The sequence below is a fragment of the Pezoporus flaviventris genome, unplaced genomic scaffold (assembly GCF_033815535.1).
Source record: "Pezoporus flaviventris isolate CSIRO_AGI_PZ_B2104156 unplaced genomic scaffold, CSIRO_AGI_Pfla_v1 ptg000057l, whole genome shotgun sequence".
NCBI classification, from domain to species: Eukaryota; Metazoa; Chordata; class Aves; order Psittaciformes; family Psittacidae; genus Pezoporus; species Pezoporus flaviventris.
This window is the reverse complement of record NW_026892605.1, coordinates 4,397,728-4,421,547: the sequence shown is the minus strand read 5'-3', so window position 1 is coordinate 4,421,547 and position 23,820 is coordinate 4,397,728. Positions and strand designations below refer to the sequence as shown.

Here is a 23,820-nt window from a genome sequence, read left to right as displayed (position 1 = left end):
TGTACCACTTCAGTAAAAGACGTAACAGGCAGCATGGGCTCAAGCTCTGTTAGCTTTAGAATATTTACTTGGCTCTCAAGTACATCTGGATTCACTGCATTACATAGTTTGTGATGTCATTTAATTTTTCCATGCATCATTTAACTCAGCATTAATAGGAAAATAAGAACTTCTTTGCATTCATTTCCTTAACATGAGTCAGCTGGGTTTTAAGGAACGTAATATATGCTTGTATCAGATCCATAATGCTGATTTTTCAATGAGTTAAATTATGACACATTTAGTTTCAATATTTACTGTGACAAATCAGGCACAAATGATCACGAAAGTACTTTTTTTTTGTGGATAAGATAATGTAAAGGTTTGAGCAAACAAAACAAAATGTTCACAAAACAGTATGCTTTAAACCTGCTTTCTGTAACCATTTCCTTTCTGTTTTGAAGACATAAAAAATAATAAACCTCGTACCTATGGGCTATGTTTGACACTACATGCCTTAGGATATACTAACCATTTAATTACAATATACAAAGAGCAAATCGTGCATTTCCAGACAGACTTGATGCTATATTATATTTATTTTTGTAAATTAACACCACAGTCAACTACAAAACTACAGTGAAGACACAGAAAGCACCTGAAAGCCTAAATCAAGCTGTGGTTTACAAATAATCCTTTAAATGAAAAATCTCACTTTTAGACTTAAACCAGAGGTTCAAAGTCAGCATTATAGGAATTTTAAGGTAGACACAATTAATGAGTTGTTATTATTTTCTAAGATACCATAAAGCCTTTTCCTACTGACGGAACTTATTTTTATTGTCTTTTTTCTTTTTCCTTTTTTTTTTTTTTTTTTTCCTGAAGCATGCATGGAATATTCTCAGATGCTATTGAGGATTTGAGGGCAAGGAGAAGAGAAGTGATGGTACTGGTGAAGTAGAAGCAGTTTTCAGGATCAAGCGTACAATTTTGCATAAAACATTGCATGTAAAATAACATCGTAGGTTTTAAGCCATTGCATTACAATTAACAATTGTGTTGCACTTAGCTTTAACAGATTTTAAAACTGTAAATTTTTAATTGAAAGCTGAACCTAAATTCCTAAACAAAGACCTTGCAATGGTACACCACACAGCAGCTATTTTTGTTTGGGTCTAAAAAGTTATTTACAATGGCAATATTCATAGTCTTTGTAAAAGTCTTTAGCAGTGTGAAGATATAAGTCCACGCAGTTTTCTGAAACACAAGGGTTGACATGTCATGAGGTTACAACCTATCCAGAGGAGTGCTAGTGCCAGCCTTTTGACTGCAGGTGTTTTGCAATTTATGTCTTTTCCAATCTAATTTCCAACGGAAAGTGCCAACATATGAAATGCAATGCTACATACAACTGAATTCTTCACAAGAAATTAACAATGTGTATGCAATAAATGAAATAACAAAGGTTTCAGAATATCACTCGGTCAGTGCTATGTGTTAGATTGATATTTCTCTCTTTTTTTCTAATATATCTGTTTGAAGTTTGCTATTATATTGATAATTTCCCCTTGACACAGCAAACTTCAAAATCAGAAATTTATTAGAATGACTTTAAAGTCAGTATGTTAGAAATAAGTAACATTACAGCTAAATTTAAACTTCCTTAATGGTTGCAAGAAAGAAGATATGAATTCAAACAAGTTTTTGAATTATTTTATATATATATATGTATGTTTTATATATATATATAATTTTTACATTCGTTACGTAGGGCAAAGCGGTCTGAAGTATTTTTCTCATAGTAGGCTGCTGGGGTACATTAGGAAACAGGCTAAAACAGTTCTGGGGATGGTGCTCGGTTTGTCACAAGTCCGTTGCTCACAGTTACCGGGGATCATAAGTTTGACGCGAACCGCGGTTTGTCTCCTTCGGGCTCTGTGCTTAAGACTGTCGAAGAATCCCTTTGCAGGGCTGCGGGTGGCGGCGCCGTCCCCCGGTTCGGGGGGATGGCTCCCGAGGACATCTGTCGGAAAAGCGAGACGCGCTGCGGGACGCTGGCTCGGCTGGCTGGGGGCACGCTGGGGCCCGGGGCTGGCTGTGGCAGGGAGGCAAGGGACTCCCCCACGGTGGGGTGAGGCCTGGCAATCAGGGTGGACATCTCGTGTGGCAGGGAGGGCTGTGAGGCGGACAGGGGCCGCACCTCCCGGGTCAGGTTGGTGTTGTGGAGAGCCTGCGTGCTCTTGTGGACCTCGTTCTTCTGCGCAGCCCCGGGGGGCTGCTGGGGTGCCTGCGGCTGCTGCTGCATGAGGGAGAGCTGCGAGGCAGTCGGTGAGGCATACTGGAAAGTTCGGCCGGCCAGAGGGCTCTGTACGGGTGGGCTGCAGACGGCGGTGGTGTAGGAGCAGGGCGACAGGATGGCGGCCTGCTGTGGTGTCTGCGTGCTGGGGGACGGAGAGTGCAGGTTTCCGTGAGAGAGGCTGCTGGTGGTGTACACGGGAGGAGACTGTGTCCTGGGGCGCGACGATGAGGCTGACGCGCTGGAGTTCACGGCGGGCATCTGCTGCAAGCTCACTGGGGCGATGGTCTGCACCATCTCCCTGTCGTGCTTCACGATCTGCTTCAAGATCTCATTCTCCTGGTTGTTGAAAACACCAGTGTTGAGGTCCTTCTGGAACTTCTGCAGGAGGATCGAGTTCTTCTTCCCTTCACAGAGAGGCAGAAGAGTTAGCAAGCCTGACATGCAGGGGCAGATCCCCCCTCTGACTTTGCATTTCAGCATCCATCACCGAGGTTTTGTGTACCACAAAAGCCTCAGTGAACAGTGCTGAGTCCACTGCAGCAGGCTGTGGCACATGGGGTACCTCCACAGTGACTGGTGCTGGCACAGCCCCTGATGGCTGACCTTCACACACAGCCAGTGCCCCTCTCCCTGCCTGCGCGTGGCAGGGCTTTGTAATTCCATTGTGCTCAAAGGCACCTGAAGTTTCTGTGCCGCTCCATTTGCAGTGCATTGTGATTACCACAGTTATTCTGAAAATGTAACCACGGTAATTTACTGAACAGGGTGGAAAAAGTCATTGGGTTCTGCATGTGTAATGTCCTCCCTTGTTGCAAAACTGTCCTAATTTCCACTAAATCGTTACATAAGTTATAAATACACCTGCCATTTAGCACATTCCCTGGAACTAATTATTAGGCATTAGTAACCAGTGACCACTAGCTTCCCAGAAATCATTTTTTAAAGGTTTGTGAACTGATACGAACTCACGGACAATGTGACGCTTGCATAATAAAGGATGATGTACACTGTGTCCTGATGTCTGCCCGACGGCTGTCAGTGTCTGCAAGACGTAGACACTATTCTGTGTGATCAGATGCACTCAACTGTCCCTTTTTTTATTTTGATAAAACTCAGCACTTCAGATGGGATTGCTACTCCAGTAATGGACTGGACTTTAGTACAAATATTATTTAAGGCAGATATCATTTTGAGCTGGTCTGCATTTGCAGAGTCTTTGTCCAGGGAGAAAAACTGTAAGTTTTAAAAGTCTCGATAATAGTGGTAATACTGAGTGCTTACAATCTGCAAAATACTAAACCAGGTCTATTAAATATTAGAAACCCGTACACCTGTATTTAATTTCTTTACTCCTGCTATAGTAAAGAAAACATGCTTTCCTCCAAATCACAGCTTCAGCATAGAGGACAGCGCAATGACACTGCCCTGCAAATCTGTCTGTACTCACTTCAAAGAAACTGCAAACATAACCCTATTGAGAAAGGGTGATGTGGGGAAATCCTTACACTGGAGCTTTCTTGTGAAGCTGAGGAAACACCATCAAAGAGGAAAAATTACTTTTTATGCATAGCTGCATTTTAAAACCAGTATCAATAATGATGATAAAAGTGCAATTCTCCCAGCTAAAGACCACATATTTTATCTAGTTATGTTCTACTGGAGAGGTCCAGAATATCTAGATGAACAACAGCACACTGCACAACCTGTTTTGATAATCTGCCATGTTCTTCTGCCTTTCACTTGGATATCATTGGCCTGCTTTTCTGATTGCAAGCAGATCTGAGCAAAGCCAATGTGCAGCCATAAAGGCTAGTAATGCCCATGTTGTGAGGAAAATGAGAGCCCTGCTACACAGGATTAATTCACTTCAACAGACAGGGGGGTTTGTGAGTGCTGAGAGGCTTCAGCTCTTCCCAGCATTATAGATGTCATCTGTAAAATATTTATGCAGGAAAATATCATCTACTGCTCATAAAACAGCATAAATCCTATTAAGTGCTGAGGGCAGCGAAAAGAAACATATAGGATTAATAAATAATACTAATGATAATTAAAGTATACAAAATAATCCTCAAAGGAATATGAGAGCTTTCTAAAACTCAAAAGTTTGTTTATTATTAGAGAGTATGATTGCAGTATTTATTGCCTGGACATGTCTTATTCATAGATCAACAGAACATTTACTGCAGCGTAACAGAAAGAAAACTTTTTGAAAAGGGTTTAATCTGGGCATTTTATTCTGCAACTCATGGAAAAGAAAAGAGAGAAAGGTTTTAAGATTTCCTAATATGGTGAAAAAAATACCTATCCTGTCAAGTCTATCAATTGCCACGGTTTCAAAGGCCCTCCTCATCATGGGGTACTCTTCTAGAACCTCGTTGAAGTTGTCCACTGAGAGGGAATATAGACGACAGTATGTGTCTGCTCGTACACTGGCAGTTCGACGGCCCTTGGTCAAAAGGCAAATCTCTGGGAAGAGAAAAATTCAACCACACAGAAAACAAAGAGGTTAGTGAACCATGTGAAACCTAAAAGCTAGAAAGTGAGTCAGTGCTAACAAGTAATATGTGAGTACTCAGCAGCAATTTTTCTATTGCTGTTTATGCAAGGTTGCAGGGAAAATTCTGAAGGTATTTGATTGTATTTTTGCTATCCTAAAAAAACTGATGTGATTTAAGAGCCCTGCTTATATGTTTTCTCAGTCTGGACTCTTGTTTTATCAAGCCTTTAAAAAAAAAATAAAAACCCGTAAAGTTGTGAGAAATGATCCATCGGCTGTCAAACACATCTTGCTGACTCAATTAACCCAAGTGATGCTACTGATTTTTTTTTAAATATCCAGCTGACAGAGAGGACCAATTCCTTTCATAATTCACCATATTTATTGAGCTAATTTAGAAATCATATAATGATATTTGAATATAAGAGCTATTCTAAGGAAAAATACTGCAGGCATGAAAATGCTTTGTTTCCTTAGGTTTAATGTCATAGCTATTTTGTGAGAGCAAACTTATGATTTTAGACTTTTTTGGGGGGCTAAAAACCATAAACCTTTCAACCTCTGCTTACTCCATTTTACTAGTCTAGGAGACTTTCATTCTTAAACAGGGGATACCAAAGCCATATGCAGAGTCCCAAGAGACAGCCCCAAATTTGCAACTGCTAATTTCCCAAACCCACAAGAAGAATGTTACCAGATAAAGGCCAAAGTCAAGGTCCAAGGCTTGTAACAGAAAAACATATGGAGAAGAGTATTTATTTATTTATATTAAACTATTAATTGATAAGTCAATTGCACAAAGAAGTATTTGTGCTGATCCCATTTTCAAGCTGGGGAATAAGAACACTTAGAAATACTAGCACTTCTCAGGCTCAGACAGAGTGAGAGATGGTTTCCTTACACAGTTCTTTTGATCAAGAGCAGTAAGTTCATATTTGCTCATTTTTAGATACTAGCTAGGGAACTCTCTCCTACCCTGCTTGTGTGTCTGTCATAAGTGATTTTTCTCAATCTCAGTCAGTCTCAAGTATGGAAGCCCAAATATTCTGCATTATATTCAGATCTATAAAGAGCTTGCATAGTTCTCTTTTTTTTTTTTGCATGTCTTTAACAAAATAATTTTTTTATTAATCTAGAATGCAAAAGAACCTTGATGGTTTTTCTTCTCATATTTCTTGTTGATGAATTTCCATATGCTACCTAACCCTCCACACTTAGGGGCTAAGGTGCTTAAATAATAGTGGGTAAATCAAAGTATATTAATGTGGGAACAGTACTAGCAAGGAATGTACTTAAACCCCAACAGCTTTGGGAAGAATTTAGAGACTAACACATATGGTAAGAGTCTTGACTTAATGTTCCTCACAAAACCTCATGTGCATGAAATAGTAACAGTTTCCTGTAAGGAGCGGTCAGGTCAAAGGTAAGTCTGCCGTTTCCTCTTCCTTCCTAGCTCACATTGACACCTTTTCTTTTGACTGAACCCACAGCATTTTGGTTACAAGAGTAAGAAGGACATTTTGCCCAAAGAGAGCAATTAAATGCATTCAATGCCTGCTCCATTTCCTAAGATACTCTTTGGATCTCACACAGAATAAAGTTTTACAGTACAAGGTTGAATTTAGAGATAACTGTCTGGAAAATCTGTGTGATTAATGATCACCTCTTAATTTTCAGGTTTCTTTAAAGTGCTGCAAATACTACACACATAAGAAGGTGTCTTCTGCTACACTCAACAAATAAAAACTTGAGTTTAAAAAATATCACATGCCTAAAACAAAACAAATGTTGACTATGGATCCAAACCACTATAGAAGAAAGAAAAAAAAAAAAAAGAAAAAAAAGGAGAAATTACTGTTTTCATCATTATTAATCTAGAACACTGCATTTTAGATTACTTCAACAAGAAGAAACATTATGGGAAGAAACTGTAAGAGATAATGTTAGATTTCATCAGAGAACAATGAGACCATGGAATTCATGGATATTACTGCAATAAATATAGATATTTTTTTCTCTTCTTTCATCTTCTATTCTTGTCAAATAAGGGGAATGGAAAGAAAAGAATCAATGAAAACTATACATTGCACTCTGCAAACCCTGTCAGCCCACAGCTTCTAGTTGAAGAACTTTTTTGGAAGTAATAACCATAATAGAGTCTTCTATTTGGATATTATAATAAAGGAAGGGTCAGAAAAGATATGGTAGATCTCACAGAGCCTAGAAACTGACCAGGGAGTGCCATAGTGGAGCCTGCCTGCTCACAAAGCAGGGAAGACTTCATGTTCTTAGCCTCAGTTGGATAGAGTCATTCAAAAGATGAACTACAGCCTTCTGGCAGAAAAAAATACCATGTGATGAATACCCATGTAATGCATTTCCAGCAATGTTCCCTGACTGATTAGAAACACTGCATTCCATATAGTATTAGTATTACCTTATATTACCTTGTATTACATATAGTCACTGATACATCATCTATATAGCCTTGTTATACGTATCTATAGCATACTCTGGCCACGAGACTGATGTGCTTCTTAACTGTATGTGTTCCACACTTATATTAATTTCATCTATTAGCTATAAACTCTCCGGCATACTAAGACATAATATATGAAATCTCATTTACTTGGACCAGAGGATGAAGACATAATGTCAAAACATGTCCCTATCAAACACTCATGTTCTTTTAAATAAATCATTTTTTTCTTTTTATGAGTAAATAAACAATAGATTTCACGAAGAGAAGAAAGCAATGAAAAGATTTGCATATATTTAAAATGAGTCCTAGTGGCATCAAGTACACTAGGTGCCCTCAACAATTATGCTCTCCTTGACATTCAGTTGATTTAAGCAGACTATGAAAGGCAAACAATAGCACAGGAGTCTGCAGTGAAACACAAAGGGCACAGATTATTTTCCAACAGCTTGGACAAACAAGGTTCTCTATTAGCATAAAAAGAAAGTGGCAGCAGCATATTACTCACTAATATTCCCATCTGCGGTTGGCATGGTGCATTGACTTCATGCTGGCACTTTCAAAGTGTCAAATACTTCTATCTTTCTTTCCAAACAAAAGAATTTCTTCAATTCTAATTAGTAATTGTCTTAGGCTTAATGAACCTGCAATTCAACTCAATTCAAGTTTCAATTTACTTATTTAATTTCTTTGGACAACTGTTCCCTAGAACATTCTGAAACAAGTATCTATAGTTGCACTAATGAAAAATGGCTATTTAAAAGCACTTGATGATGCTAAAAACATTCATTTGTTCTTAAAGTTCATATTTAATACAAATGTAGTTACTTTATCTGTGAAAATTACTATTTGTGTTCTACTAGCACCAGATCTTTCCCACAGAACAATGCAGCTCTCAAAAGAACATGGAAAAGGCCTCAAATATAATGTATTTTCTGCGGCCAAGGCATTGACTAAAAAGCACAGTGATGAAAGTTTAAAGCTAATCCTGTTCTGAAGGTTATTGATTATAATAATCAAACCTGAACACCAATATATCAGTTGCACACATACATGGGACATGGTTTAGTGGTGGTCTTGGCTGTCTTAACTCTTGGACTCAGTGATTTTAAAGGTCTTTTCCAACCTAAATAATTCTATGATTCTGTGATTCTATAGCAGTATTTCAGGAATAGCATCAGGTTCAGTTTTTCGAACACCATAAACTTCTAAAAAAGCTTCCCAGTATCTGTGTATTCTAAACTGGGGGACAGACAGATTGTGACAGAACACTCTAGAGAGGAAATTCTACATACCTGAAAGACAGTACTAAAAAGACTGATTTCAGGAAAACCTGAATGACATTAAAAAGATTAAGGTGAATGACAACCTATAGGATAACCTATAAACAATAAGGATTAGAAGGACTTTTATAATAGCCACAGTGTTAGTTTCAACTGAGATCAGGTTCATCATTCTCGTTGACTGTATTGATAAGCCATTGTAGGTGATAATTTTCCCCTCTCCTGTTGTGATGTGATTCCTAAACATTTCTTTCTTCAAAAAAATAACTGCTTGGGATGTGGGAGTGGTTCACTTCTAGCACCATTTGTGATGCATTGTTTTTTTAGTCTTCCCAGGACTGGCTGCCCTAGCAATAATTTCCCAGTTTATGTTCCCACTTTATACTGACCCAGGGAAAACTCTTTTTTTCACTCTGGGAAGAAGTACTGTTTATCTGACAGTACTGCTGTCCTTTAACCATCAGTTCATTTTCGATATAAATTATACTCCAGATGAAATTACTCAAACATCAGTATAAAGTCGCCTTGCAGACAAAATGTCCACCAATAGACAAACTGTGTTGATAAAAGAAACAGTTATTAGACCTGTAGTTAGGTGGTTCATTAAAGAACACCAAACCGGTTCTGTCTCCATGATGTATTTCTTAGCTTAGGATAGTATATGGTAGCATGTAGAAAATTAATACAGTGAATTATTATCATTTGCAAAACTTTGTTTGCAAGGGCACGAAGACCAGAATGAAAGCAAAAGTTCATTTTACTAGGTGCAGGAATTAATTTTTTGTAGTAATGAATAAACAAAGAGTATTCTAGCCATACAGTGCTCTGCGTACTAAAATCAAGTGAAAATAAACAGCAGTTTATTAAGTGCTCTGTCCCCTTCCAATGCTGCATCAGGTTTCCCATCATCTGTCAGATTTAACATCACAGGATCTAATGAAGTGTCCTTCCAGCTGAGGACAGCTGACTATTGCCTCAGTGCCTCAGCAGGAAACTTGTTTCATCTTGTAGCAGGCATATACATTGCTGTGCAAACAGCCAAAGAGTTATTAAGACCATTTGGCTACTTTCAGCAGCAGAAGATGGAAAATCAAAGCAATTCAAAGGCTTGGATCAGCTGGTCTAACATATTTGGTAATGCTTTATGAGAACAGGACAGTGGATTAGCACAGTGTTTATTTTATAGAGAATAATGAGTTCCTAAACAATTATAGACAAAACTTAGATGTACAAAAACCTCTTTCCATCTACCCATCTTATAAGTCTTCAGAGCAAGTTGCTAACATAATTCTTTGTAACAGCAACTCTTTGCATAGTGCAGAGATAATCACTTTTTTACTTACTTCATGCTGCTGAAGTTGTCCACTGCACAAGAACAAGCTAATGGGCACTTTCTTGGAGTGCCAGTCACAGGAAGAGATATTCAGCTTGGGGCACTCTGCTCTCAGCTTTAGAACAGGCAATAAGATTCGTAGGAAAGGACTACATAAACCTGAAGAAATTAAATCAGTAAGCTTCTGCTCACCCCATTCTTTTGGAAATGGATCAACTTCCCACTTCATGTTGACTCTCTCATAGAGCAAACATGGAGAAGCTGTTTCATACGATAAAAATGTTATTACTTTAACACATACTTCCGCATTTCTGTCTCCTTTTTCTTCACTAAACTCTGGAAAGCATCAAACGCTTTTTTTTTTTTTTTTCCTATTTTTTTAAACTGTATTCTTGTTTTATTTTTCAATATATTATTGCTAGTGCACAAAATAGAGAACCCAGGGATATGCTGCTTTTTGTTACAGGAACTAAAATGACTAGCACCAGGTCTTATGATTAGTCAGAATGTAGCTAACACAAATTAAATGTGTTTCAGTAATCTACTTTCTAAAAAAAAAAAAAACAACGAAAAAGCTATACCAAATATCTATGCAGACTTTATTTTGCAGTTGTTTTGCAAACCAATAACCAGTATTTATGTTTACATTAGTCATGACTGTGGGGAGGTGAGGGGAGGGAGGCAGGAAGGAAGTGGTATCTCCCAAATCCATATCTATGGAATGGATGGAAATGAAAAGGCTCAGGTAACATTGTTTGAGTTCAGCAGTTCTATATTTAAGGAACCTTAAAATATAGTCACTGCTCAAGAGAAGCATTCCTGCAGCAAAGGAAAGAACAGAAGGAGGAAGGAAAACAGAGACAATTATTGCCTTTTAACAGGTTTGTAATCTGGACTGTCCAGAAGAAAGCTACACAAGCCTTATACCTTTTCCCATGTTATTGACACTAAATATGGAATTGCAGAAAAGACAAGTTTGTCAGAGTGAGCAATAGCAAATACTGCCTGCATGGCCTCAGCTTTTAAAAAAATGCCACAAACAATTGCTGTAAAGTTGCTTTCACATATATGTGTTGATCAGCTGGAGAGAGGGTTCATGGAGGACGCCTGGATACAATGCTGTGTAGTTACTGTTTTGAAGAGAGAGTGAAAATGGCCAATTACAATTAAGGGTCCAAACCAAGTTCCTTAATACCTCAGTTTCAGTCTCCTGTCACTTTTTTTAAACTATTTACCTAAACTTAATTTAAATTTCCCTACTTGCAACATATGATGCCCTTATGTAGTCATCATATTAAAAAAAAAATAAACTAACCTGCAATAGTTTAGTTTATTTCACATTTTTATTGTCTACTCATAGTAATTTGAGTATTTTGTCTCTGAAGACCCTGACACATAAGTTCTCAGGATGTTATTTATTTTACTTTATTTAACAGAACAAATGAAAGAAGCAGAAAAAGTGCCATAACCAGCAGGGCTGAAATTGTCAATTTTTTTTATACAGAAAAAGAGTAGAAAGATGTGAATTACACTTCTATTAATATAGCAATTAAAAATTAAAAAAATTATTTCATTCAGTAAGCTAGAGACACATGCTGACTGACTTGTGGAAACGTCCTCTCACTGCAATTTAGGAACATGATTCTTGTTTGCAAATATCTGTCCCTGCTTGCTAGCACTCTTACCGGCTGAGAATACTTCTTCATCATGAAGACATCACATATATAAAATGTCATATATCTGAAGGAAGAGAATGCAATGGGGTCTGAAAAGAGTATCTTCTTCTATGTCTGAGGATGACATCTTGGTAAAGTATAATAGCCAATAATAAAAATAGAGGGGTTAGACTTTCTGAGGCAGAAAACAGGAAAAAAAAAGTAGATTATAAGGAATATCAGCACCACAAACAGTATTTTACCAGTCACTTTGCGAGTCCCAAGATTGTTATTCTTGGGACATAAGGAAGGTTCATCTCCAAAATCATTCTGAGACAGTAAGGAACCTTCAAAACAGGTGGGTTAGGAGCAGCTGGAGGCAGGCATCCATGATGTGCATTTTATAACCATTTTCCTGATCTAAAATGCAGATGAAAGATGATTGGTTCTTTATTTCTTTCCATTACTCTCTAAAGGTCTCCCTTCCCAGCTTTCATTTGCTTAACCATTTTATATAGATGAGAAACGTTAGGTACGGTAAGTGGCCTAATTAGAGAGGTTCTTTTTTTTTTTTTTCCCCCATCAGGATTTTTATTTGGCAGAGAGTGCCATTTATTTCATTGGACATAGCACCAACTTCCTGGGGTAAAAATTATTCTTCTGGAAAGAATTGCCTAACTTTAATTGACCCAAACTTTCAGAGGATGTATAGAGGAATACTTATTTTAGAAAATGTTCATATTTACTTAGGGTTTGTCAACAAGCCTGAACTGAAAGTGTGCTCCTTTTTTTTACTTTGCCTCAAAGTTGTCTTTTATGGCACCTACTTAGGAGAAGCCTGTTTCTTGAAATAATTCTTGTTTGTATCAGCCCATTTCCTTGAATAAGGCTTAACATTCTACTTGATAGCAACTCAACAAAATACAGTGTGATAACATGCTTACTGATTTAAGCTTACATTCTAAGATAAGGTGCCTAAGTAGCGATTTAGCTTTCACACTGACTGGGTCAGAGGCCAAAAGTGATTTTGTGTAATAAGTCTATGTCTACCTTTGTCCAGATGGATGCCTATTACCTACTGAAAAAAAGCCACCTGTTTCCTTACGTATTCAGTGTTATGCTCCTGTCGTCTTGAGTTTGGCAAACAATAACAGTTTCAAATTAAACTATTCAACTTGAATTTAAGTGGACTGTAAAAATATTGCACTTCATTTTTTTTCCCATTAAATTATTAAACAAATGATGAGAGACTGTCAGTTCTGAATTAAATATTTAGATTAAATATTTAAGCTAAACTCAAATATTTAGTTTAAATTCTACTGTGTAAAATTGAAGGTACTTGCAAGTCATCTTCTGGTTTATCTCTGTTGGCCACCTCAGATATCGAGTCTATGCCAACGGGATATTTTGCTTGTGTCTAGCCCTTCTTTGTATCAAGTGTAAATTAAAAATTTATAATATTCTTCATGAATTTGCAGAGGTGGAATTATAATTTGGTTTTAAGACTATGTTATTTAGATAGCACAAATTATTAGTAGCATTGTTATTTTTAATACTTAAATTTATATTTGTATTTGCTAATTAATAAAACTCCTAAATCCAAACACATTTTCTGCCTTTTAGTATTACAGAGTAAATTGTCTTTATCTTCTCAAAAAATCTCTTAGATTAAAAATAGGTTTATGTCTTAATAACAAGGTCTTCTGAGTGCATAGTATTTTTTATGTATTGTGTCAAAATAACAACACAATGCAGAACAAGAAACTATGTCATACCATAACAAAATTTATCCTCAAAATGGCAGACTAGTCTATGCCAAAAAAACATTTAATTTTTAGGGCATCTTGCAGACAACGCTTTTAGAAAAATGTTCTGTATTGTTTACTTGAAGAGTATTCTATGAAAGAGCTGGTATGACGATTTGGAGATCCTGCTCCCTTACAGTATTTAATTGTGTACTTGCCATTAAGGATGTGAATAAACACACCTTAGAGAGGCTACTTATAATTAATTATTTGTATTGTAGTATAAATACTGAGAAACTTAATTCACCTTTATGTTGAATAAGAAGGAGCCATATGCAGTATTTTTGCAAAATGTAAACCAGTATGTCATATCATACTGTCTAGGTGCAAGGCAGTGTGCAGTCAGGCCCTTTAACATAATTTTCTTGTATTATAATAAGCATTATATTGAAAATCTTTAAAAGTCATCTATCAAAAGAAGGTACCTAAAGTGTACCCAGAAAAAAGTAAGAGGCAAAATATAATCTAATGTGACTCAACATTTCCCATGGTATTATTTTCCACTGCACTGGTCTAAAATATACTGACAGTTGCTGTACCGAAAGGGGGAAAAGTTCCATAAATAATAGGTAGGTCAAAGTAATTCTATCTAATTGGTCTTCTACAAGCTGAAGCAAATGCAAAACACAATTTATCAGAATTTCAAGTGTGGAAAGATAAGTATTAAAACAGTATTAAATAATTTAAATGAAATGAAACATTTAAAAATCTACAGTATTCCATGAACTACTTGTTATAAAAAATAAACCAAAAAAAGAAAAGATGCCATAATATTTCTCTGGGACCTCTTCTGGGAAGAGGGGGATGAGAATCTGATATACGTATAAATTTTCTAGATGAATGATGATATGCAACACAGTTAGTGATATCTACCTTCGATTAAGTAAAATGTAACATGTTTTTGTCTCTTATTATAATGTATGAGGTAGACCATCATGTTTTCATATCTACATACAGCAACTCTCATACATATTATCATAAAAAGAGTTTTAAAAAAAATCACATGTGCTATTTCATGTTCAACATACCTGAAAGCTCATAGAAAAAAAAAATAAAGCAATATTAGTTTTAGTCAGTCTACAAGTTGGCTTATTGAATGACTCCAAGTGGCATGATACCACTGGGTTTCTCAAAGAGGGAAAAAAGCAGAAAAGTCAGTGGGGAGGGGTAGCTGCAATGGACACACGACAGACTGGTTACCATAGATTACTGCACACTTACCTACTGGAACTAGGAAACTCCCTCCCACGGCAAATACAATGAAACTTTCACAGGGCCCCCAGACGCGATTCATAAAAACATACCTACACTTCCTACTCACTCAGTTTGGATTTCCTTCAATTCTCACACAGTATCATTTAAAACCAAAAGCAAGGGGTTAAATTTCCTGGAACATACGCCTAGGTTGCTGAATGAAGGAAAGCTTGTGTAAACACAGGTGGGAAAACAGATGGAGAAACGAAAAGATAGCAGGGAGACAAGTCTTATCTTGTATCCTTTGAGGTTGAGAGGAATTTTGCCAGTGACTACAGCAAGAGTAGGATGAGACCACAGTGAACAACCAGTCCTCTGTCCACCAGAAAGCAAGCTAATGAAGTAACTAACAGCAGAGTCCTGAACGTGTTCCCAGAATGCTCTTTTTAAAAAGCTGTGCTGAGCCTTACAGTTTGGGTACTGCTGGTTTTATTCCTTTCTTTTTCTCTCTGTAGGCATGTCAGCCTCACTCTGACACACCAATCAAGCACAAAGGCAGTTCTGCACATGCTTAGCTGTATCAGGACTGTACGCACAGAGTACTTCATCTCACTCCACATGGCTGGCAGCTGGAGGGAAACAGGTCATCACAAAACCATCTCCTGCTCATAAACGTGCTCTGGCAGTAGCTCTGGGACAATTTTGACTTTAATGTTTGTGGGGGTAACATTCTTAGGGAAGTTATAAAATGGCAAAAAGTTGATCTTTGTTGTTCCCAAGCAAAAGCTTGCAGTTTGTAGTGGAGTATGCGCAAACACCAGCAGACTGGGGCTGGGGTTAGAGATACGCACAGAGTGGAGGGTCACAAGGTGTCAGGGAGTAAAAGGCTCTTCCATAAGGGAAAAAGAAATTGCAGAGCCAGATCTTTGGTTTATTGCACTCCTGGATGTTTGTTGTAACTAATCATAAGAAATTTTTAATCACTAACATCCTTAATATTAATATGGAGTAATTCTGGTATCATTTGCACAGCAAAAACCAGAATTGCCTTACAGCAGTGGTATTACACCAGTTTATATCAATATACATTGGTATAATGTAATTAGATTAGTGTTACAGCTCATTAGATACATTATTATTTATGCTCTGTAAAGCCTCATACTTCTTTATACGCAAAAGGTTCATTCTTGTGCTTCAGCTGTAGAAGAGTTAAAAATCTTTGCATTTTGCCAATTTTATGTGTCTAGTGAAGAACTAATACGCAGTCTGCTCAGTAGTTCTTCCTATAACAAGAAGCTGTGGAGTAATTTCTAATACAATCACCTCGTACTTAACCAAGACTACCTTTCCAGTGCTGTAAACTGCAGATCCTCACAACACTGAAAAAGATGACAAAAATTTAAATAATTTAGCCAGCACAACATCCTCAAAATACAATTGTTTACATTTTCCCCTGCCTCCTGATTCTTATTCTCCCTCCCAGAAAGGCTGAAATTCAAGTGTGTTCATCTCAAGTTTGCTTAGCTGCAAACACATGTGCAGTCAGGCTTTCCTACTTGCTGTTCAGAAGTGATAGGTGTAAGCACCTTCCCACTCTTTTCCAGCTTCTGAAGGTTTCGACATGCTCTAAGCCCTTAGATTTTCTTCTCTTTCCCATCCATCTCATGTCCATGTCCCTGCACTCACAGTTCCTCTGTCTCATACTTCTTTGCACCACTCACAACCCGACTTTTGCCCACACTCTCTTCTCTATTCACCTCCATCTCACTCCCTATTGTTGTGTGCTACGTGTTAACAAAGTGCTGATCATCCACTCTCTCTTGACCTTCTTCGTTCACGTTTTACTCTCCCTACAGAAGCAGCTAGGAGGAGAGAAGGTCATCATTTCCATTAAGAGCAACCTTGTTTCCCCTCATAGGTAAAATGTTTGTCTCACTGGGAGAAGTTTCTCTTTTATTTGTAAAGAGAAAAGATGCGTTTACTGCTTTGCTGTAAGTAGCAGTAATCTCACTCCGAAGGAATAGGGATGCATTTTATAAAACAGAGGGGAAAAAGTGAAGAAAGACATTAAAAAAAAAATCCATAGAAATTTACAAAAAAAGAGTATTGCTGCATTTCCTCAGAAAACAACAATACACAGTCCTGGAGAATCTAATTAAAGCAGCTATAGAGTATTAAAATCCTGGAATTCTCCACTGCTGTGGTTTACATAATTTAACTTATGCAGAAATTACTATATAACTGTGCAATATAGTGAAAATTCATGTATTCTTCATGGCCCAATTCCTGTCCTTTTTGTAAAATCTCAAACAAGCACACTATGTGAAGGCAGGAATTTTAAGGTACAGCAATAAAAAGTTACTGTTTTCTTTAAATGCCAATAAAAGGCAAAGAAAATGGATTGTCCTGAATCTTTCTGAAACATTCCTTCCACCGATACATGTCTGTTCAAAACATAATTTATGGCACTCTCTGCAAAACATTTCCCCTGTGGTCATTACTGAAAGTTTTGAAAGAACACAGTCTTGCCTGAACATATTTACCTGGTCATTACTGAAAGTTTTGAAAGAACAGAGTCAATCTTGCCTGAACATATTTACACTTCTCTCTGAACATATTTAGCATCTAATAGTTGCAGATAGTGGTTTTTAGTATGCTGACTGCAGATCTGAGGGAGCATAGACTGGGCAGTATTTCTCATGTGCTTCCTTAAACATTTTGTTTATTCCATCGAAGAGGGAATGGGGGAGAGGGTAGGGGGCACACAGCTTAGGGAAAAGCATAGCACCAGAAATGACTTTCAAATTCATACTAGCAGTTGGAGTAGATACACAGGATGATAAATCAGTACTCTGAAAAAAATGTATAGGATGAAAATAAGCATCCTACATGCTGCAGGGCTAAGTAATGCTGCTGCACACAAAGTTCAAAAAGATTAGATTTACGAATACACATGAAGGTTAAGGGACTCTTGCCATAGGAATACCAATGAACAATCCACAAGATCTCTGTGGCTACCGTTCTGCACATAGTCTTTCCTCCTATCTTCTCTCCAGAAAAGAGAAACCAGTGAGCACATACAAGGAAAGAAGCAGACAATTAATTAAGTCCACGTCTATGGATGGCTCTTTAGAGTCACTACTCTTTACCTCCCTCAAAAATCAACAGAAAATGTAAAGCAGAGGTGTAGTCTGATTAATCCATTCCATTAATGGTTACCCAGACACGTTCTTTTTGAGAAGAATTTCCAAGCAATTGTAAGGCTTTTCTAGCTTCATGTGAGATTTATAACACCCAGATCCATAGGGAAGCCTGTTTTCTAATTAAGAACAAAGATCAGGCAAGAGAATTTAAGTGTTTAACAGTATCTCAGTCTTCCACCCTCCAGATATTTCCTTTATTACTGCAACTTCTGTTTTTCCACACTCTCATTTTCCCAAAAGTCTCTATTCAAGCCTCTCCCAAATACTGCTGGCACTGATTTGGTTCTTCTGACATCTTAGCTTTCACACTAATTGCCAGTTCTCCAACAACTTCTTGGTATCATAAGTTTTCTACTAATACAATGTTGACAATACCGAAACAATTTACATATTCTAAATTTAATCAATGTTTTCCATGTTCAAGGAAGGATGTTGGTCAAACCCTCCAGGAGCTCTGGAGGCAAGCCTGCCTCTCAAGGGACTCCTCCCAAACCTCCCCACAGCCAGGGCCCCTGGGAGACTCAGCTCTAGGACATACCTGACATCCAACAGTTAGCTCCTCTGAGCTGGGACCAGAAACTTTCTGTCTGTTTAGGTATGGCACATTCCTCCAACTTATGTCTGCTTGTAAGGGTGTAAGTGTTGATACTGATTTATTGTGTCAGACCCAGGAGCTATACAGTTGAAATTATAAGTTGCAGCTTCTTAATCAGTACATCAGTCTCAGATTCCGTATGTCTCCATTAGGCAAAACAGGGGTATATTTATTCAAATTTAGGATCTGAACACCAACTTACTCTTGCAGTTTATTTTACCACTGTACAACACTTTGTGTCAGGAAGCTTTACTCAGACTCTGATACACATTTCAGAAGAGGACTGTCTTCTCTAGAGAGATGAGAATATTAGAAATCTTTTTTCTATGCTTTGACAAACCAAGCATTTTCAATTCACAGTTATCTGATGTGCAGCTAGCTTCCTCTCTTCTCAGCTTCAGTCAAACAGGTTGTTTTTTTTTTCTCCAGGGTCTGAATTCTGAATTCCCTTCTGGGAATACACAATGCTATGTAATATTTTGTTAAAACATATCTGAATCACACCGCTTCCATCTTAGGGCACTTACTTTCTCAGGTTCTCTGTCACTGTGTACTTGCCCTTCTTTACCTGGCCCTAACTCACCTCTCCAGGCTATATCCAGCAGCAGCTATTATTTCCTTTTTACCCCAGCAGCTGTCATGCTTTGGACGTATCTGACCCCATTTTTGCACCCCATGTTTCATCCCAGCTGCAGTCTGGATGAGCAAAACTGCTTTGGTATGCAGTGTAGTAAGTTCCTGTGGTGTCTTGGTGTTACAAATAGCTTATTTTTTGTGTGCATTCCTGTTAGGAGGGTAGCGGATGAACAGGATGAGCTAAGCAGTCACTTGCACTGCAACAACAGGCTGACAGTTATGTAAAATACTTTCATGTGCAATCTCCTCTGATCCTATGCTGGTTCAGAGGAGTATTATGGTCAGATTCAGCTTGCAGGCTCTTGCAAAATCATTTTCATAAACCGGGGCACTGCTAAGCATAGACAAGACCAAGACCAAGGTTGCTCTGTTTCTTCATCCTCAGCACTTTACCTTTTCTTTCTCCTTAATCTCCTGTCTTCAGCATCTACAGTTTAAGCCTGTGGGATAAGCACAAGACTTCTTTACCGTAGTGCTTCTGCAAATACTGGTACAAATCACCTTGCAGAGGCTACTGCAGAATGACAAGGCCTGCTGGCCAGATCAGGAGGGGTTGCTTTAGCGTATTATTCTAAAATGGGTTAGTTAAGTAACTCTACAGCCCAATTCAGACATGAACCCAGTTCATTTTTGTAAGCTTCCCACTTCTGTATACCAGCTAAATGTCACTGATTAGGTTTTCAATTGATCATTTTCTGACAGGTTTTCGATGTAGTTCTGGGATGATTCATGGGATACAACAGAAAATTAATACAATGACTAACTAACTGGAACTGTCATGGGCAGCAGCAGTACACACAAATGTTCAACCAGCTTCTGGAAACCATCCTCATTCTATTCACAGATGCAGACACCTATCCTATTGCACAAAGACAATTTACAGTCACAAGGAACAACACTTTCATGCCTTTCAATTATTTTATGCAAAAAGATGCCATAATCTAAACAAACTAATTTTCATTAGTTTTACAGGATCAATTTAATTTGGATTAAAATTCATGTCTGTTTTTTGTTAACATACATCTGTTACAGATCTGTCTAGTTAGATAGGTAGTCCAGCTTCTCATACTATACTGGAAGTATGAACATTGCTGCATGCTAAAATTCAGTGAAAAAGCACTAGTATCAGCTTGAAACATTCATGGATACCAAAATATCTGACATAAATAATGGTCTTTTATCCACTGCCTATTTTTGTAATCTTACGGTGACTTTTACCTTTTAGAAGTACTTTATGACTCAAAAATTGTATTCCCTTTTCAAAGCAGATGAATCCTGTTTATTTTATCTTGAAATACCCATAAAAGTATTATGCAAATTATCCTATGTTTATTTAAATACTGTATTAACAAAGCTCTTAAGGCAAAGTTAGTTCAAAACTCAGGAAGGTCACTCTGCATCTCTAACAGCTAGCCTCACAACAGTAAGCAGACTGAACATCTTACTTGGAAATATTTTGTGCACACTTTGCTGCAGTTGGAATTGTTTAGGCAACAGACAGCAGTCAGCAGACTTACACTGATGTCTCCATGCGTCTAGTATCTGAACATGTTTTATTCCAGTACATTCACTCCCCTGTTAGCATTCATTTTTTCCTACTCACCTCCAAAGTAAGAGCCATCTGTCAGCTTCAGCTCTTTGTTGGATTTGGTGATGACACCAGCAACACCGTGCTGAATGAAATACATCTTTTTACCCACAGCCCCTTCTCGGATAATATAATCTCCAGGTTGGAACACCTCAAATCTCAGTTTGCTTAGCATGGCAGTCACAAAATTTGGGTCTGCATTAGCAAAAAGAGGCATTGTAGCAACCAGCTTCCGACAGTTGAAGTTGACAATCTCCTAAATGGGAAAGCAACATATTAAAAAAAAATGGTCAGCAAATATACAGAATATGATGGGCATTGAAAAAAAACACGTTCTGCTTTCTTCACAAAGAAGTTCTTTAGCTCATACTGGACTTTTCTGTGGTTTTGTGCCTGATTTTTTTATCTTTTCATTATGTTATCATCTGTCGGTAGTGAAGTGATTGAAACAACAGTCTGATTTGTATTTCTGAGGTGAAAGGTTGTTGTATTTAGGCAATTTTTTTTTATTATTTATTTTTCCCCTTTGAATTTAATGGGAAAAACATGACAGAAAGATAAAAATTAAATAGGAATTACAGTGCCTGAGAACATAATTATCTGTTGCAATAACTGTATTAAGTGATGAAGTTATGAAAACCCTGTGTTTTCAAATATTACACCAGCAACATCCTTCTGATCACAACTGCAATGGTAATAAAATGTACATTACAGTTAGCTGCAGTACTAGCTGAAATCAACAGGAAAATTTCCTTCCCAGAATTTAACTTGTTTTATAAACACAGAGGCATACATTCCTGCCCTTCAAAAACATGCATATACAGCAGACCCTCATATGAAGAAAGCCCTGTTATTTTACTAAGACTGCTATAGGCCTTAAGGGCACCTCCCACCAAGAATACTTATATTTACAGAGCCAACTATAAGCACATAGATGTGAACATATTAGTACCAAAAAGCTATTAATATCATACTTGGTTTAAATAATAATAAAAAATAACAGTTTCTGAAAGTTTCAAGCTCATTCTTGCAGACCTTACTTTGTCTTAGGAAAATTAACATGGTCAATTGCCACAGAGATTTAACAATGTATTGAAGACCTGAGACTAATCAGTATTACACATGGAGAGAGGCTCAGGCAAATAGTATCTACTGAGTTAGGAAGCCAAACACAACAGCAAGAACTTATATATGATCATCTGTATATAAATGGACACAGAGCAAATAAAAGACAAATACAAGCAATCACCCAACTGTTTTGCAAAATTAAATGTAATTTCATTGTCAATAGAGTATCCCAAGTATTTCTTACACTAAGCCAAGGCTTTGTGATTGATGTAAAGGAGACAGCCCACTTAATAGTTCCTCCTTTGACAGAGGCACACTGCATTCCTGCTGGAAGTCGCTTTTTCAACTCCCATGCATCCGCTGCCTCAGATATCTCATACATCCCATGCAGCCAGATCTCTGAGCAGCAACCTCAGATATACTTGTCCACAGTTCAGATGAATTCCTTTCTTCTTCTCCACCCCCACCATGTATTACCCCACTTGCAGACATAGAATCATATAATGGTTAAGTTTCAAAGGGATCTTAAAGCTTATCCGGTTCCAACCTCCTGCCACAGGCAGGGACACCTTCCATTAGACATAGATTGCTCAAAGCCCCATCCAGCCTGGCTTTGAACACTTCCAGGGATGTCAACCAACACCTTCAAGTTGTTCCCCTTAGGGCTGCTCTCAATCAATTCTCTGGCAAGCCTGTATTTGTACTTGGGATTGCCCTGACCAAAGTGCAGGAATGTGCACTTGGCCTTGTTGAACTTCCTTGCAGTGGCCCAACTCTCAAGCCTGTCCAGGTCCCTCTGGATGGCATCCTTTCCCTCCAGCACGCTGATCAGCTTGGTGTCATTGGCTATGATGGGGAAGTTCAGCTAATTCACAGTACAAGCAACAAAACCATAATGGGTTCTTCAAATCAGTCCCCTTGCATCTGGGAATGAGATGTGAATCTCTCTTTGAAGGGAAGCAATTGGTTAATGAGACAATCAAGAAGCATGGGCATGATTTGGGAGCATAGAAACAGAGCATAGAAGCAGAATTGGTAAAAAATAATGTGGAAAACAACATCTCACCAGGTACCTGGGAAGCAGAAAGCTGTTATCTCCAGCAATATCTTATTTTCCATTAAAGAGAGAAAAAAACAGGGCAAAATTACTAGTGCTACTCTAGGTTAGACTTATGATAGCTTCTTACAATTCCACAAGAAAGTATGTAATGGCAAGGTGGAAACAGAAGTGTCTTTAAGCAGAAACTTAACAAAGGACAATACAGCTATTCTCATTAACCCTGGCCTCAATATCATCATCTCTACATACTTAGATAAACTGCATGTAAGACTTCCCCTCCTCTTCTTTTTTTCTCTGGAATGAGACAAGGAGATATAAAATATATAATTTTATATAATTATAACAATGCAGAATTAATTCTAAAATTTTGGGGCTAAAGATAGAGTGATTTGAAGAGTAAGATGCTACATTTTTGAAGTCAGTCACTAAACTCCCGTTGATTTCAGTGGGGATATGATTCCACCAAGAACATTTTACCTAAGAATTATCTATAAATGATGGAAATAGAACAACCCTCTCTGCCCATCACACTTCACTATACTGACTCACTCTCCCTCATCCCCTCTGACTGCCCTAATTTCCTCTTGTTATGAGCAGTCTGGTATGCCTGAAACACTGCATCATGTATGGTCTTCATGGCTAAGCATAAATGGGCTGGATTAAGACAGGAGACAGACCTGCAGCCAAAAGCAGACTTCGTTATGGTTGCATGAAGCTTGAGATGTGCAGGAATACATGGCAGAAGTAGAAACAGAAAAGATGTGAGGAAAAGACCACTGTTTTTTGCAATGACTAGGAGACTCCCTGCTTATGGAAAGGAAGAGCAGTCTGGCTAACACTCCCATTCAGTGAAGGCAAAGACATTGATGCTACCAGTGCAACACTATGGGATAACACTATCTACACACGTGACATCAGAATCAGAGCTTAAACACTCACTCCTCCCCCCGAAGTTAGTTTTGCTTGTAAAAAGACATTGAAAAATTGATGCAAGGTAGGTACCAGATAGCTGTCACTGGCATTCAAGATCAGTGAATACTCCTAAATCATTAAGTCAAAAGGAGCAATCCTTGGCTGCCCCTTCAAGTATATTCTGTATAAGGGAATAAATATTAGAAACAGATTCTAGCTGACTGTCTTTCT

At 37.8% G+C, this 23,820-nt stretch overlaps 1 protein-coding gene across 1 annotated transcript in view; it reads right to left on the bottom strand.

Moving 5' to 3' along the window:
• Positions 1–104: 104 nt before the first annotated feature.
• HCN1 (hyperpolarization activated cyclic nucleotide gated potassium channel 1) overlaps positions 105–23,820 on the bottom strand; it is a 188,585-nt gene continuing 164,869 nt past the window's right edge. The window contains exons 6-8 of the mRNA XM_061469430.1: positions 20,565–20,805; positions 4,583–4,747; positions 105–2,682 (exon numbers count right to left, since the gene is read on the bottom strand). Of these exons, the coding sequence (XP_061325414.1) occupies positions 1,874–2,682; positions 4,583–4,747; positions 20,565–20,805 (1,215 nt within the window). The 3' untranslated portion in view covers positions 105–1,873. The remainder of the gene's footprint in view (positions 2,683–4,582; positions 4,748–20,564; positions 20,806–23,820) is intronic.